Source organism: Hyla sarda, chromosome 1, assembly GCF_029499605.1.
Source record: "Hyla sarda isolate aHylSar1 chromosome 1, aHylSar1.hap1, whole genome shotgun sequence".
NCBI lineage: Eukaryota > Metazoa > Chordata > Amphibia > Anura > Hylidae > Hyla > Hyla sarda.
In genome coordinates, this window is record NC_079189.1 from 319117869 (window position 1) to 319135290 (window position 17422).

A 17422-nucleotide genomic window follows, 5' to 3' on the forward strand; every position below is an offset into this window, starting at 1 on the left:
CACACCATGCTCAAGGCTCGTAAGCCCTCCTCCGCAAGAATTTACCACCGTACTTGGTGGTCTTATTTTCGTTGGTGTGAAGCTCAGGACTTCTCCCTGGTAACCTTCTCGGTTCCCCGTCTTCTCTCCTTTTTGCAGTCGAGGTTGGAACTGGGGTTGTTTCTCAGTTCACTTAAAGGTCAGGTTTCGGCCCTTGCTGTTCTTTTCCAGCAGCCCCTGGCTTCTAATTCTCATGTCCGGACCTTCCTTCAAGGAGTGGCGCACGCTGTTCCTCCTTATCGGTCACCCTCTCCCCCTTGGGACTTGAATTTGGTTCTGAGTGCCCTCCAGGGTGCACCCTTTGAGCCCCTTAGAGAGGTGTCTCTCCGCCTCCTTTCTTGGAAAGTGGCGTTTCTTGTTGCTATGACCTCCATCCGGAGGGTGTCTGAATTGGCAGCTCTTTAATGCCGTTCTCCTTTTCTGGTGATCCACCAGGACAAGGTTGTTTTCCGGCCAGATCCTTCCTTTTTGCCTAAGGTGGTCTCGGCCTTTCATCTCAATGAGGACATTGTCCTCTCGTCCTTTTTGTCCTGCTCCTTCTCATCCTAAGGAGCGCTTACTACACAAGCTGGATGTAGTTGGGGCTGTTCGGTCTTATCTCTCCATCACTTCTTCGTTTCGTCAGTGTGATTCCTTTTTTGTCCTTACGGAAGGTCGTCGCAAGGGACAACCTGCTTCCAAGGCCACCATTTCTCGGTGGATTCGGTCCGCCATTTCGGAAGCCTATCGCTGTAAGGGGAAGATTCCTCCTTTCAGGGTTGTGGCTCATTCTACCCGTTCTGTTGGGGCATCCTGGGCTCTCCAGAATAGAGCCTCGACCTTGCAGATTTGCAAGGCGGCTACCTGGTCGTCTTTGCACACTTTCTCGAGGTTTTATCGAGTTCATACTTTCGCATCGGTTGATGCTAGTCTGGGTCATAAAGTGTTGCAGGCGGCAGTGGATCGGCCGCCTGACTGCTTATCTGCCCACCCAAGGGACGGCTTTGGTACGTCCCACGGTCCGTGTCCCCCAATGGAGCCGATAGAGAAAAGGAGATTTTTGTTTACTTACCGTAAAATCTCTTTCTCAAAGGATCCATTGGGGGACACAGCTCCCGCCCTTTTTGGAATTTTTCTTTGGTTCTCTGTCCGAGGTTGTGTTCAGTTATGTTTTTTCTGGTTCTCGGACAGTTTGGGGTTTTTCTTTGACCTGTTGGTCTCCTCCTATTGCTCTGGAACTTAAACTGATTAGCTCAGAGCCCTTAAGCGGGTATATCCTGCTGGGAGGAGCCGACTTTTTTATTACCATAGTGTCACACCTCCTAGAGACAGCAGCATACACCCACGGTCTGTGTCCCCCAATGGATCCTTCGAGAAAGAGATTTTACGGTAAGTAAACAAAAATCTCCTTTTTTAACATATTAACTATATAGATCATTGCCTGACGTTTCATAGACTTGCCCCTTCTGTGAACTAATACTATTTTTTTCTTTTTTTTATTACTATTACTTTGATTATTTACCATGTCTATAGTTTAATGTAGAAGAATCTCTATCAGATAATATGAATTTGACTGCATAACAAATGTGGGTGTATCATCTATTTATTCTTATTTTTTTACCACTTCAGCTTATTTTCTTTATTTCTTACCAGGAATCAGTCCGGAAAGCAGCAGAACTGGCTTTGAAAACTCTTAGCAAGGTATACTTCTGTCTTTACTATCTGTTCACTTTTGTGTGTAAAGTAAGTTCTTTGCTGCCCTGGATGCAGAGACAATGACAAAATGCCATGAATGGGGAAAAAAGTTAGAGATTTGCCAGCTGAACATTAATTTGGCCAACTCAATCTAGCATCTTCACTAAAAATATGTATGATTGGGTTCACACCATGTTTTTGCAATACAGTTCCCGTATACATTTCAATTTGTAAACCGTATGGAACCTTATTTAAAACCCGTATGCATTGATTCTCCATTGAAAACTGTATGCCAGAAGATGCATCAGGTTGTGTCTGTTTTGCATCCTGTACGGTTTTCATTTATTTATTTTTATTTTTTTTTATTTTTTTTTTTTTTTACCCCTTACCCAAAACCGTAGCCTACCACGGTTTTTGGTCTGGGTGAAAAACCGTAGTGAAACGTATACGTCTTTTTGTTTTTTATAACATGGGAGTCAATGGGAACCGTATGTGCGTACACTTCCACCTGGTTTTCACCATGTGGTTTTTGACTTTGCACAGTTTATTCTTGGAATTTCAATCAAACAAGTGAAACTTTATTCATAATGGAATGAAAAGTTAAAAAGTATACGTTTTTTTTTTCTAAAAAAACTAATGCAACCGGACCTCATTTTTCAAACCGCATACGATTTTTAACCCCTTAAGGACGCAGGACGTAAATGTACGTCCTGGTGCGGTGGTACTTAACGCACCAGGACGTACATTTACGTCCTATGCATAACTGCGGGCATCGGAGCGATGCCAGTGTCATGCGCGGCTGATCCCGGCTGCTAATCGCAGCCAGGGACCCGCCGGCAATGGCCGACGCCCGCGATCTTTCGGGCGTCCGCCATTAACCCCTCAGGTGCCGGGATCAATACAGATCCCGGCATCTGCGGCAGTGCGCGATTCGAATGAATGATCGGATCGCCCGCAGCGCTGCTGCGGGAATCCGATCATTCATAGCGCCGCACGGAGGTCCCCTCTCCTGCCTCCGTCCGGCTCCCGGCATCTCCTGCTCTGGTCTGTGATCAAGCAGACCAGAGTAGAAGATGACCGATAACACTGATCTGTTCTATGTCCTATACATAGAACAGATCAATATTAGCAATCATGGTATTGCTATGAATAGTCCCCTATGGGGACTATTCAAGTGTAAAAAAAAATGTAAAAGTAAAAAAAAAATCCCCTCCCCCAATAAAAAAGTAAAACGTCCGTTTTTTCCTATTTTACCCCCAAAAAGCGTAAAAAAAAATTTTTATAGACATATTTGGTATCGCCGCGTGCGTAAATGTCCGAACTATTAAAATAAAATGTTAATGATCCCGTACGGTGAACGGCGTGAACGAAAAAAAAAAGTCCAAAATTGCTACTTTTTTAATACATTTTATTTAAAAAAAAATTATAAAAAATGTATTAAAAGTTTTTTTATATGCAAATGTGGTATCAAAAAAAAGTACAGATCATGGTGCAAAAAATGAGCCCCCATACCGCCGCTTATACGGAAAAATAAAAGTTAGAGGTCATCAAAATAAAGGGATTATAAACGTACTAATTTGGTTAAAAAGTTTGTGATTTTTTTTAAGCGCAACAATAATAGAAAAGTATGTAATAATGGGTATCATTTTAATCGTATTGGCCCTCAGAATAAAGAACACATGTCATTTTTACCATAAATTGTACGACGTGAAAACGAAACCTTCCAAAATTAGCAAAATTGCGTTTTTCGTTTTAATTTCCCCACAAAAATAATGTTTTTTGGTTGCGCCATACATTTTATGATATAATGAGTGATGTCATTACAAAGGACAACTGGTCGCGCAAAAAACAAGCCCTCATACTAGTCTGTGGATGAAAATATAAAAGAGTTATGATTTTTAGAAGGCGAGGAGGAAAAAATGAAAACGTAAAAATTAAATTGTCTGAGTCCTTAAGGCCAAAATGGGCTGAGTCCTTAAGGGGTTAAATGATAACTCCCACCATCCTATTTTTTTTTTCTGTCCCTGCCTATTGCCAATCTATCCCTAACACCCTCCCTGCTTTTAATTTTTATTTTTACTATATTAAAAATGCTTTTTGTCTGCCTCGCAGTGTGCTCACTACCAGGCAGACTTCTCCAGCAGGCACCACGTCACTGATGCCTGCTGGGGGGGACTTCCGCCCTTAGTTCATCTACACAGGGTGCCTCCAGCTGTTTCATCACTACAACTCCCAGCTTTCCCTGACATCTATTGGCTGTCAGGGCATGCTGGGAGTTGTAGTATTGAAACAGCTGGAGGCACCCTGTGTAGATAAACTATTAGTTACATGCGGCGCTAGCCCCCCGTCTCCCCCCCCCCCACCGCAGGCTCAATGAGCGAGCGCAGGCTTAATGAAAAAGGACCGATGCCCGGCCGCATCAGTCCTTTTTCAGGCGTGACGTCACGCCAGGCTGCAGCCGGCCACTAGGAGGGAGGCCCCTAGTGGCCGGTTTTCAAATGTAAATTAAACAATTTTAATTTAAAAAAATACTAATAAAAGTATATTAGAGATATGTTGTAGTACAGAAGTACTACAAAATATCAAAAAATAAAGTTGGTGACAGTGCCCATTTAACCGTATACGGATTACAATTTGTACACATGTTTTGATACAGTTTAGTCAAGATATTAGGAATCAGTTTTTTAAAACAAAAACCTGATACGGAAACTGTGTTGCAAAAATGTGGTGTGAACCCAGTCTCACTTAAAGGTAGGGTTCCCAAAACCTTATTTTTTTCCATTTGGTCTCTAAATATTTGATTATTTACACAGGACCATTGCACAGTAACAACCTAAATTAGCCTTCAGTGTTACTCTTTCTCTATGATAGGCAATGGAAATTAACCTGTGTCACTAATGCATGCATGCATACATACATACGTATATCAGAACTTAGATTTTTCCATTAATGTATAGAGATCCCTGTCAACACAGTTCCAATGAAGATCACAGCTCATCTGTTGATCATCACTAAATACACTTTCACTTATTTTTCTTTGCATCATAAGGTATGCATAAGGATGTGTGAACCATGTAGGGGAGCAGCTGGTCAGAAAACAATTGCTGTTCTTTTACCGTGCCTTCTGGACAAGGGAATTATCAGCACAGTGACTGAAGTCCGGGCCCTTAGGTAAGTGGACTAGAGTGTAATTTGTATGTGCATTAACTCACTGCAACCCGTTGCTGCTTCCATTCTAAGGCCCCTTACACACTGCCGTTGCTCCCCGTCAAGAACAGCTGTAAGATTATTATTTTTTTTTGTGACTTTAACGGCCGTTCTCGTGACAGGGAGCAACGGGTCCCGGCAGCTCACATTTACTATTATGCGGGCCGTCGGGCACTGTGTAAGACTACACAAGCAGAAATTTTTCTCCCGATATTTCCCCGGGCTCCCCCGACGGTGTCACACTGCCGTGTGCTAACAGCAATGTGAAAGAAGCATAAGAGAAAATGAGATATGCGTATATTTTACTTCTATGTATTATATAGATTAGTTACTATTAATTCGATTCAACACAGCTTGAGAAAAGGCCCTGCCACTGGAAGGCTGACAATAGGAAATGGCGAATGTTTGTGTGTGTGTGTATGTATACTTGAACAGCCCCAAAGACTTACATTAGGAGTCTGCCCAGATCACGTGACAGAGCCAAGAGACAATTCTCAGACCAATAAAAACCTCTCCCTGATGTATTTGCCACAGTCTCATATAATTCTCCTCTGGTTTATTTTTTGGAAAATCTCCCTTTGTCTGCCCTGACAGTTTTTTGGGCTGTTCTGTGTCCATGAATCAGCATGACCATCTTCAGCCTGATGCACCTAAGCAGTTGGCCTTCTCCTGCTCCTTTTGTACATCCCACCAGCCCTTTGGGTCACTTGACCTGATGTGGCAACATGTACCTCAGCATCCTAGGGTGCTTTATATTGTTCAAATTCACTGGTCCTCTGGAAGGGCTTCTTGGTCTGTGTTTCTCCATTCAGTTTTGCCCTAGTGTTTCTGCTTATGTAAGCATTTGCTACCCATGCTGTTTCTACTGCTTGCATATAAACTGATTAACTCAATGTCTGCATAAGGGGCGTAGTCTGTGTGAGAGGAGCTAACTCTTCTTTTGCTTAGTGTCTCCTCCTATTGACACCAACCTATATCCACAGTCTTCTTTGGTACCCAGTGAATGAAGCGAGAAATTGATCCTTCATGTGACAACTAGAGTCCCATTATTAATGCAATGCCTAATCATATGACTGTTATAGTTTCCAGTAATAGAGCACTAGGCATGGTATCATGACATGGTTGTATTCACTTTTTCATCTCTTGCCTTTTTAGCCTTCATATACATTAGGTGCATCATTTGTATTCCTCTTCTTTCTAGTATCAACACACTGGTTAAAATCAGTAAAAGTGCTGGAGAATTATTGAAGCCTCATACCCCAAAGCTCATCCCAGCTTTGCTGGAATCTCTAAGCGTTCTAGAACCTCAGGTGCTGAATTATCTCAGTCTCAGAGCTACAGATCAGGAAAAGGTAAGTGTTAATTAGTATCTTCATCTAAATTAAACAAAAAAAAAGTACACCTTGTCTTCAGTGCTTGTGGTTCATATAGTCCTAGATTTACATTGGTAAAGAAATGTTTAAATACTTTTATCTGGGGGGGGGGTAGAGTAAGTTGGTTGCATTAAAAAAAAATGCTCTGAAAGTAATAACTATGCAATTGCTTTGTCCTAATCTGAGCAGGCTGCAATGGACAGTGCAAGACTAAATGCTGCTAAATCCTCCCCAATGATGGAAACCATAAATATGGTAAGTAGATGGCTGATTAGTGTATTGTGTTCATTATGCTTTGTTATATACATATTTAAGAGTTGTATTATGACATATAGAATATAAAAAATACAATATTATATTATAAATGTAATTATGATGTAACCTAAAATGCCAGCATTCACAGAAATATAATAAATGTGGGTACTCCGAGAATATTTTGGGTTATTTACATAATTTCCATACATGATTGCTCACATATAGTGTTCTGTACTTCAAAATTCTAGTTTGCGATCTAATCCTGCTTCTTTACTTCAACCTAATCGAGTGGAATGAAGGAATGTCTATTCTGAAATATGGCTTTCTTTTTACAGTGCATTCAGCATTTGGATGTCAATGTCCTGGCTGATTTAGTTCCAAAACTGTGTGAGTTAATAAAGAGTGGTCTGGGGTTAGGCACAAAGGTAAGAGCCAATACCTGTCCCCTTTCTGTTCATTTGGAATAGAAAGATCAATCACTTTACTGGATGTGTTGCTAATCTTCAGGAAGGCTTTCCCTGATGTCTGGCTGTCATAAAATACAAAAAAATAATAATATTTGCAGTCCTAAAACAAAAATCATGATTTGACTGGCCTTGTAGCTAAATAGAATGTTTCAGTTGTATATTGTATTACTATTTTGTCTTCCTTTTACACTCGTTCACATAGCAAAAAACAGCTGTTTTATTTTTTTTATTGTGTTATTTTACAGCTCCAAAAAAATAATTAAAAGCCAAAATTCCTAAACTTCAACCTTTTTTGCTTGTAAAAAATGTTTTTTGAGACCTTTTAAATACATTAAAAACAATGTGCAAACAGCCGAACTGTATAGGAAGAGAATTTATGTATGATTTTAATGGCCAATGCAATGGATATCAAACAAATAATTGTCTGTCTCTTATTGATGGTGTATAACTGGCTTTAGACCAGTATTAGCCTTTTTTGTGCATTAATGTTGTTGTTTTCTTTGTTAAAGGGAGGATGTGCCAGCGTTGTTGTATTATTAACAACCCAGTGTCCTCAGGATCTTATGCCGTATTCTGGTAAGTTTCAGCGTAGAAAGAATGTTTTAAATCAGTATGTTGTTCACATAGTTCACATAGTATATCACACACAAACCGTGGTGAGACGATTAGTCTATAAAACATACAAGGTAACAGGAGTAGATGCCTTAATAACTTTATAAGCATAAGTATTGTTTATCATATAGATTCTGTATTAAGAAAATCTATTAATTTTCTCTAACCTATTGTTGAACAGGAAAACTTATGAGTGCTTTATTAAATGGACTATGTGATCGTAACAGTGTAGTACAGAAATCTTATGCCTTTGCTTTGGGACACTTAGTGCGGGTAAGTTTTATCAACTACATCAGTTGTATTGTTAATTTGGGTTGTCTTTGTATGTTCACTTAATGTCATTTATATGTATTTCTCTGCAGACAGCACGGGATACTAGCACTGAAAAACTTCTCCAGAAGATGAGTGCCTGGTACATGGAAAAGGAGGGTTAGTAAGATCCTAACATTACAGCAGATAATGTCCATCATTAGTTAATGTTAATGTATTTTAAGCAGTCTGTTACATAGTTATCAAAAAGGAAAGTACTTCTGCTGCTGATATCTTACTCATGTCTTAGTATTGTTATCAATGTATAATTTACTTTCATCTCTAGCGCTGAATTTCTAGGAGTGAAACATTAAAGGAGTTCTGTAGTGAAACATATCTTATTCCCTATCCCTATTTGCAAATCTGACTACTGTCACTTTAAGCATTAATCACTCTGGGATGCTTTCGTCAATACTTGCATAATTTCATGGTGAAAAATTCCAAAATTTCATGAAAAAGGAAATATGCATTTTTTTCCTACATTTAAAGCTCTCTGCTTGTAAGGAAAATAGACATTCCAAATAAATGATATATTGATTCACATATACAATATGTCTACTTTATGTTGGCATCATAAACATGGTGACATGTTTTTACTTTTTGAAGACATTAGAGGGCTTCAAAGTTTAGCAGCAATTTTCCGATTTTTCACGAAAATTTCAAAATCTGAATTTTTTGGGACCAGTTCAGTTTTGAAGTGAATTTGAGGATTTTTATGTTCGAAATACCCCATAATGGACCCCATTATGAAAATTGCACCCCTCAAAATATTCAAAATGACATTCAGAAAGTTTAACACTTTAGGTGTTTCACAGGAATAGCAGCAAAGTGAAGGAGAAAATTCAAAATCTTCATTTTACACTAACATGTTCTTGTAGACCCATTTTTACAAGGGGTAAAATGAGAAAAAGCCACGAAAATGTGTAACCTAATTTCTCTTGAGTAAGAAAATGCCTCATATGTGGATGTAAAGTGCTCTGTGGGTGCAGTAGAGTGCTCAGAAGGGAAGGAGCGACAATTGGCTTTTTGAGAGCAAATTTTGCTGAAATGGTTTTTGGGAGGAAGGTTGCATTTAGGAAGCCCCCCATTGTGCCGGAACAGCAAAAAAAAGGCACATTTGGGAAAATACACCCCTCAAGGAACGTAACAAGGGGTACAGTGAGCCTTAACACCTCACAGGTGATTGACAAATTTTCGCTAAAGTTGGACATGAAAATTAAAAATTAGATTTTTTTTCACTAAAATGCTGGTGTTGCCCCAATTTTTTCATTTTCACAAGGGGCAATAGAAGAAATGGGTTACAAATTTTTTGGGGGCTTTTTCTCCTGAGTATGGAAATACCCCATATGTGGATGTTAAGTGCTTCGCGGAACCACTACAGGGCTCAGAAGAAAAGAAGCATTCACCATTGTGCTTTTGGAGAGAGAATTTTGAAAGTCTGGGCCATGTGTGTTCACAAAGCCCCCGTGCTACCAGAACAGTGGACCCCCCCCCCTCCCCAACATGTGACCTAATTTTGTAAACTACACCCTTCACAGAATGTAAAAAGGGGGGCAGTGAGCATTTACACCCCACTGGCGTTTGACAGATCTTTGGAACAGTGGGCTGTGCAAATGCTAAATTAAATTTTTCATTTTCATGGACCACTGTTCAAAAAATCTGTCAGACACCAGTGGGGTGTAAATGCTCACTGCACCCCTTGTTACATTCCGTGAGGGGTGTAGTTTCCAAAATGGGGTCACATGGGGGGGGGTCTCCACTGTTCTGGCACCATGGGGGCTTAGAATTTGGCTGGAATTGAAGGCCATGTACATTTTCAATCTCCAAAAGCCCAATGGCGCTCCTTCTCTTCTGAGCTCTGTAGTGCGCCCACAGAGAAGTTTACATCCACATTTCCTTACTTTTATTTATTTATTTATTTTTGCATATTTTCAGCAGCTGATTTTGTTACCCATTGATCCCAATAGGTAGAAAAATATGCAGCTTATTTGCTATGTTGGGCCGTACCCTAACACTGTTTCATACAAACTGATCTCTAATTGTTGCAATATATCTCTTTTGTGTCATCTGTATAGAGCCAGCATACAGAACAGGATGCACTTTAACGGTTCATGCCATTAGCCGCTACAGTCCTGATGTACTAAAGAATCATTCAAGCATGGTGTTGCCATTGGCCTTCCTTGCAATGCATGAGGTTTCAGATGATGAGAAAGGAGAAAAGGAAGACTCAAACCTTTGGAAAGAAGTGTGGCAGGAAAATGTGCCTGGTATGTAACTTATTCTGTAGACATTGGAGCTAATAAACATATTGCTATGCAAAACTACAAATTAATAGGGATCCACAATTTTCAAATCTAATGAAATGTTCAGTAATGTGAGTAGATTACATACTTGGAAGTGTTCGACCAGAGAGACCCTTTTTGGCCCCACCGCTAAGCCTTCTAATAACTATTCCTAATTGGATATATTTTTTTTTTTCAAATTCTAGAATTCCCTATCACACTTTCACCATTATTTAAAGGGAAAACTGTTGGGTTTGTTACCTGCACTAACCTGTTGTATAGGCTTGGGCGGGTGACACCAGGGGTGGACTGACAACTCATGGGGCCCTGGGCAATAGAGGATCATGGGGCCCCCACGCATGCATTTTAGTAAGAAAATGAGTATGCTCATTCTGACCCCTATAACTTTTTTATTTTTCCATATACATGGCTGTGTCAGGCCCAAGGCCTGATTATTGAATATTACATGTGTATTATAATTGTATCTGTTTGTCATGTATTATCCAAGACATGGGTGAGGGGTCATTCAGACGGTGCATCCTTTGTTTTGCATTTTATTTGGGGTCTGGCTATTTGGTATCTCCTTTGAAGTCATGCACTCTGGTCCCATCATATAATCAAACAGATAAGGGGTCAGGAAGAGAGATTCCCCACCTGGTGGGAACAGAGGGGAGGGGGGGGGGAATGGAGTTTCCCTCCAAAGAAGCAGATAAGACTTAAAATGCTGGACTCAACTGTTGTTCAATGCTGTGCAAAAAGCTGACGAGCTGGAATCTCACTCCCAAGGATGGCTATACCATTATCCTGTAAGGACTTCATTTTTGCATTCTGAACTTGTCTTGCCAAACTCTTTTATATATTTTTGTACCTGTATGTCATTTGTTTCTGTATTTTTATATATATAGCACTGTGATACATTTTATCAGATTAAATGTTTAATTAGCTCTGGTCTTTGATCTCTAAATATATGAGCTCACCTTTCTGAAGGAAGCTCTGGTGAAACACGTTTATCTAAGGGTTAATTTGGTGACTTGCTGGGACTAGTAGTGGATACCCAGAGGTCTGGTGGCCTTAACCCTTGCACCATCACTCTCTCTCTAGCGTCTTAGCTGGACCGATAGGGTGTGATCGTGACAGGCTGTATGAAAGATTATTTGTGTGCTAGGATCTGTAGTTTTTATTGGTACCCTTTTTATTTAGATGGGACTTTTTAATCGTGTTTATTTTTTTCCCCTCTATACACACACACACACACACACACATATATATGACCAAAAAGCGCCAATTCTGTTGTTTTTTTTCTTTCTTTTCTTTTACATTTACACCATTCACCGTATGGTTTTTGAAACATTTTATTTTAATAGTTTGGACATTTACGTAAGTCAGGATACCGAATGTTTGTTTACTGTAATCAGCAAAAATGGGCACAGTTTTGAAACGGCTGATAAAATTACCAAAAAGATACATGCAAATAAAATACACACATTTGTGCACAGTGTGAACATAGGCATAGCTAGTTTTAGTTGTATGTAATCTTTCAAATTTTAAGTGTCCGTGAGGGGTTAAACTGTAACGCTACAAAGCATTTCAGTGTAGCCCTGGTCTAAAGCTTTAAGTGACTAGTACAAACTTGAGAAAGAACAGATATACATACAGATGGTACCAGAATGTAATAAAGTCACATGTACACAAATTGGAGACTGTGAAAAGGAAAATGGTCCGGGGTCTTCGGCTACCCATGCCCTGGATTTTGGTATAAAGTTATGCATACTACTTCCTGGATAACTTTTTTTTAACACCTCATATACCTATCCTTGGTATATAAACAGTACCTGTCTGCTGACTATATATTCATAGTACTGATACAGCCTATGGCAGCAGCCCCAAACCAAAACTACAACTCCCAGCATGTTATAGTATAGGTTATGGTGCAACATGCTGGGAGTTGTAGTTCTGGGTCTGCTGCAGAGCCATAGGATGTGTCTAGGCATGCTGTGAGTTGGTTACTAACTACAATGTCCAGCATGCCCTGATACAGCCTCTGTTGCTGATCTAGAACTGCAATTCACAGCATGTTGCACTATATAGAAGTATACTATACTACTTTATAGTGAAACATGCTGGGAGTTGTAGTTCTGGGTCAGCTGCAGAGCCATAGGCTGTGTCCAGGAATGCTGGGAGCTGCAGTTTCTAACTACAGTTAGGGAGGGGGCTCTTGACTTCACTGACTTCTTTCTTGTAGCAGACATGCCTGGTGCCGCATGAATGTCTGTTAATGACAGCCCCAGCATTGTTAAAGGGCCCGATCTGCATAGACCAGTGACTAAACAAGTGAGCCTGCAGGCAAAGAAATTAACAAGCAGGCAAAAGGGGGGGGGGGGGGGGCGGGGGGGGGGGGCGAGGACGGAGGGCAAGGACAGAGGCTACCAGGGGTTGGTGGTCCTAAATTAAAAAAATAAATAAATAAAACAATAATGGAGCTGGCAGCGACGGACCCCTCCTAATGCTCGGGCCGTTGGGCAGTGCCTGACCTTCCAGTCCGCCCCTGGGTATCACTGATTAAAATACTTACCACGAGCCGAGCCATCGCTCCATTGCAAAGTTTTTCTCTTTTCTGTTTATGTAAATTAGCAGCTGGGAGCGCGGAGAGGGTTCCACAGGCTTCCTTGGGCACGTTGACGCCACCGCTGCTGGTTCTGCGTTCCACCCAGCTTATAAATATGCATATCCTCCCTCTGCCTTTCTCTCTGTTTTGAGTACTACTGCGCATGTGCTGTCTCCTGGGTGCAGCTTCACAGCTGCAGCTATCTTGGTGTACCAAGGAAGCGGCACACATGCATTAGTACCTAAAACAGGGTGAGGAGGCAGAAGGAGGATATACATATTTATGAGCCAAGCAGAGCGCTGAAGCCTGTACTCCAAGCTGCAAATTTACATAAACAGTAAAAGAAGAATAATGTTGCGACCGACCCGTTCATTGTACGTATCATTTTAATTGTCACTCGCACTACAAGCTTGTACAACAGGTTAGTGCAGGTGACATCAATGTCAGTTTTTCTTTAATTCGGCACTGTCATTTTCAAAAACTTTTTATATAATGTAGATAACGTTATATGTGAAATTGTAATATACATTGGTACATGTGTATGTTATGCTCTATACTTCTTACTGCTAGGGGTCCCTCCACTGTCTTGTCCCTGCAGTTTTTGCCGGTGTGTTTTGGCTGGCAGCTATGCTGGGACAGAATACAGGAAACAAGCAGGGCTCTATGCTTGCAGCTTGTCAATGAACCTGTTGTGTGAGCTGGGGGCATGTCACAGAGCCTCAGTGCACAGAGTAGCTAGTTGTCAGCTCTAAGGAATGAGAGAGGAAGTTCCCACATAAGATGTGAGGGCAAGCTCCTTCTCAGTGAACTGCATGCAGTGTTAGCAACATAAACAAGGGAATTGGGAGCCATGAAAGGACACAGACAGGTACACGTTTTGTCTAGTCAGTGACTTAATCCTTTTCAGAAGAGAACGCACCACATTTGTGGAAAATTTTAGTCTGGCATGCCATGCAACTACTTCCTTTGCTACAGGTAAAGGACTAATAACAAAACAATTATTATATCCTAATTTATGCAGGAAGTATCAGTGGTGGCATTCGATTGTACATGAAGGAGTTAATAGAAATTTCACAGATAGCTCTGCAGTCTTCTTCCTGGAAGATGAAAGCTCAGGGTGCTGCTGCTATGGCTTCTATTGCAAAGCAACAAACTGGATCACTGGTCCCTCCACACCTAGGAATGATGATTGGCACTCTACTGCAGGGTTTACCAGGAAGAACATGGATTGGGAAGGTAAGGACTGAACTTCCTATGTTTTTATAATAACATTTAGAAAGTTGCACCGGATTAAGGGTTTGCTACCTCTTGCGTATGCTTTCTGCACGAGTACTGTACAAGCAAGTGCAAAGAAATAAAAGCAGCAGTCTTTATATTTCATGCATGCATGGCTATATTAATATTATATTCAAAATATTTATATGCATTTAAAACTGCAATACATGTACTAAAGATATGTTTAACTAAAGCATCTTGGCCACCACACATGTATCTGTTCAGATAAATAAAGCTATGACTGCTGTGAAGATATGTTATAAAATTAGTCTGCACAGAATTTTAGCAGCATATACATGTATATAATAATTCATATATTTTGCAGGAGGAGCTTCTGAAAGCTATTGGAACAGTGGTTTCTAGTTGCAGGTGAGTATGTTTTAAACTGCAGAAAACTTAAATAAACTTTAATATTAAGGTTTTTGGGGGGGGCAGGTGGTATAATATCACAAAATAATTTAGTTTAAAAAATATTGACAGAACAGGAAAATATTGGAGTGTCAAGCACACATTCTGTTTGGGTTTTCGTTTAACATGGGAAGTTCTCCTAATGTGCAAATTCAACAGATGCCTGTTATATATGCAACAGAATATAATATAGCTGTATACCTCTCCCATCAACCATTATAGTATACTCTGTAATATCTTCTTTATGGTCTATTCACACATACAGTATTCTGCACAGATTTGATGCAGAGGATTTTCTGCTGCAGATTACACGTAAACTGAATACAACTTGAAATTCTGCGCAGAAAACTGTACGTGTGAATTGATCCTAACATGCCTGGCTGCTTAAAAAAAGTGTAGTGCTCCAGCACCAAGTGATGACCTGTGCTCAATGGACACTGTCATTATTTTTTTTTTTCTTGCATATGTCACTTTCATGGCCTTATAAATCTGGCCACTGAAGGGTTCCCTTCTGGTCCAGACTGCATCCCATCTGCTCAAAAGCAGACTTTGGTCTCCAAGCAGGAGACCAAACTCAGGAAGTGCTGTCTGGCCATAGGCAGTTAATAGCATTTGCTCTTCCTGATTCATACACAGGCAGAGAGCGAGTGCTATTCACTGCCTATGGCCAGACCCCACTTCCTGACTTTGGTCTCCTGACGGTCCACCATGAGACCAAAGTCTGTGTTTTTGAGCAGATGGAATGCGGTCTGGACCAGAAGGGAGACAACCAATGGCCAGATTTAGAAGGCCATGAAAGTGACATAAGACATTTTTAAAAGGAGCAAATTACAAATCTTAATAAATGATATCATATATGCAAAAAAATAATTTTAATGACTGTGCCCATTTAAGGTTAAATTCTATTGACATGTGTCTTTTTTCAACTTTCTCCTCATATTAGCAGGTTCCAATAACTCGAAGTGACATCATAGGGCTCTCTAGGAAAGATAAAAATACCAACTTTTTAGGCCACATAAAATTAACCTTAGCACATAAATACTATAAGAAATACAAACTATTGAATCCATATACTTCCGCCAATATGCCACAAAGCCCAACCATATACCACAAAGGGACTCAATAGCACAGCAGACCATGCTATAGTCTCTCTATATTATTATATATCAGCAAAAAACATCCCAGAGCTACTAGGGGACTCTGTACACACCATTGATAAGAATGGTGCCCCCTGTTGGCAACAGTATCAGTCAGCATCCTGTTCTTGGTGGAATGCCAACAGATACCTGTGACCGACAGCTTAAATGCAGTGTGAAACTAGCCACCTCTGATTTGATCATAGTTGTTCTGAAAATGACTTTGGTATCATTGTATTCTAAGAGGATGAAGCTGGTTATCCTCTAAACAGATTTATATGTGGCTTGGCCTCTCCCTCTGCTCCATTTAGCACAGGAAAATTAGCTGACTTGCAGGAGTGGTCTGCCAAGGCCAATATTGTGATGCACCTTGAAGAAGATGGGATACAAATCACACAGCCCTACATCTACCACAACAAGCATTTATAGCATATTTAGACAAGCCATTAATGTCTGTTCCTTGGTGTCCATGTTGTGCTTTTTGGCATTGGCATTTGGCATTGGCCCACTATTTAGATAAGACATCAGACACTGAGAACATCTGGAAAAAAAAAAGCCATTGCGTAATTTCTAAAAAAAAATAATTGATTTTCTAATAGTATATGATTGTCATTACAGCAAACAGCTGAAGGAACCAGTTTCCGAACAACCAAGTATAGAAGACATTATTCAGGCAGTATTAAAAGAGTGCCGGAAAGAAAATGTCAAGTACAAGATTATAGCACTGAAATGTGCTGCAGATGTGCTTGAATCCACAAAGGAGGATCGCTTTCAAGAACTGTCTGAGATTCTATTTCCCTTGATAGCAAAGGTACAATCTATATAATCTGAATTTGATTAAAAAGATTCCTAAGGGTAGGGTCACGGGTAACAGATCCGCAGCGTATTTCACGCTGCGGATCCGCTGGTGACCCGATCCATTTTGTGCCTCCAGCTGTCGCCTGTTGCAACAGCTGGAGGCACAAAATGGGTCGGGTCACCGGTGGATCTGCAGCGTGGAATACACTGGATCCGTTACGTGGGACCCTACACTAAATGAATTTGTATATGCACACACAATATTCATTCAGTTATGTCACTAGAGCCTCTGTCACCATTAAATGGTTTGGATTTATTGTTGGCTTATAATAAAGGCACTAAAATGTGATATGTTTAGACTGTTGAATCTGAGAGATCAGCGAAGAAAACCTGTGCTGTATGGATTTGACTTCACTTTTGTTTAGAAAAATTGGCTTGAATCCAAGCTCATGCAACATGTAGGTGTGATGTCAGACGATCACCATTGGGTATGTTCACATGTGCATATTTTTCTGCTGCTGCTCTTCTTACCTATTGAAGTCAGTGGGTAGGAAATTCAGCAGCAGAAAATCTGCAGTAAAATATGCACAGGTGAACATACCCTTAATACATAAAACAGCATTTGCAGTAACTCTTAGATGTAAGGCTTACCATTGACAATAGACAAGTTTGGTCAACACACATCTGACGTTTAGTGGGATAGGCTCAGAATCTCTCCTCACTCCCCCCGATGGCAAAAAAAAGTGAAAGGCATGTTGGATTTCAGATGCCCTGTCAGTTTGTTCTCGGGGAGATAGGTCACCATCCGAGGAGTCTGGCAGAGGACTTATACATTCCAAGCTTGAAACAGACTCTCTTAACTAACTGTCAGGACCGTATGGGGGAGACAGCGAGAGTGAACCCTAAACTGACCCTAAACATCTCTCCCTGCCTACTTGCCCATCCATCCTAAACGATGGATCGACAACTGGGCGTCGGTCCC

The 17422-nt window shown here is 40.6% G+C and overlaps 1 protein-coding gene across 1 annotated transcript in view; it reads left to right on the forward strand.

Annotated features, from left to right (window-relative positions):
• Window positions 1-17422, forward strand: part of ECPAS (Ecm29 proteasome adaptor and scaffold) — a 121056-nt gene that overhangs the window by 95202 nt on the left and 8432 nt on the right. The window contains exons 33-44 of the mRNA XM_056518777.1: window positions 1672-1719; window positions 4763-4884; window positions 6122-6272; window positions 6483-6548; window positions 6884-6973; window positions 7525-7591; window positions 7809-7900; window positions 7990-8056; window positions 10012-10203; window positions 13845-14059; window positions 14424-14467; window positions 16261-16453. Of these exons, the coding sequence (XP_056374752.1) occupies window positions 1672-1719; window positions 4763-4884; window positions 6122-6272; window positions 6483-6548; window positions 6884-6973; window positions 7525-7591; window positions 7809-7900; window positions 7990-8056; window positions 10012-10203; window positions 13845-14059; window positions 14424-14467; window positions 16261-16453 (1347 nt within the window). The remainder of the gene's footprint in view (window positions 1-1671; window positions 1720-4762; window positions 4885-6121; window positions 6273-6482; window positions 6549-6883; window positions 6974-7524; window positions 7592-7808; window positions 7901-7989; window positions 8057-10011; window positions 10204-13844; window positions 14060-14423; window positions 14468-16260; window positions 16454-17422) is intronic.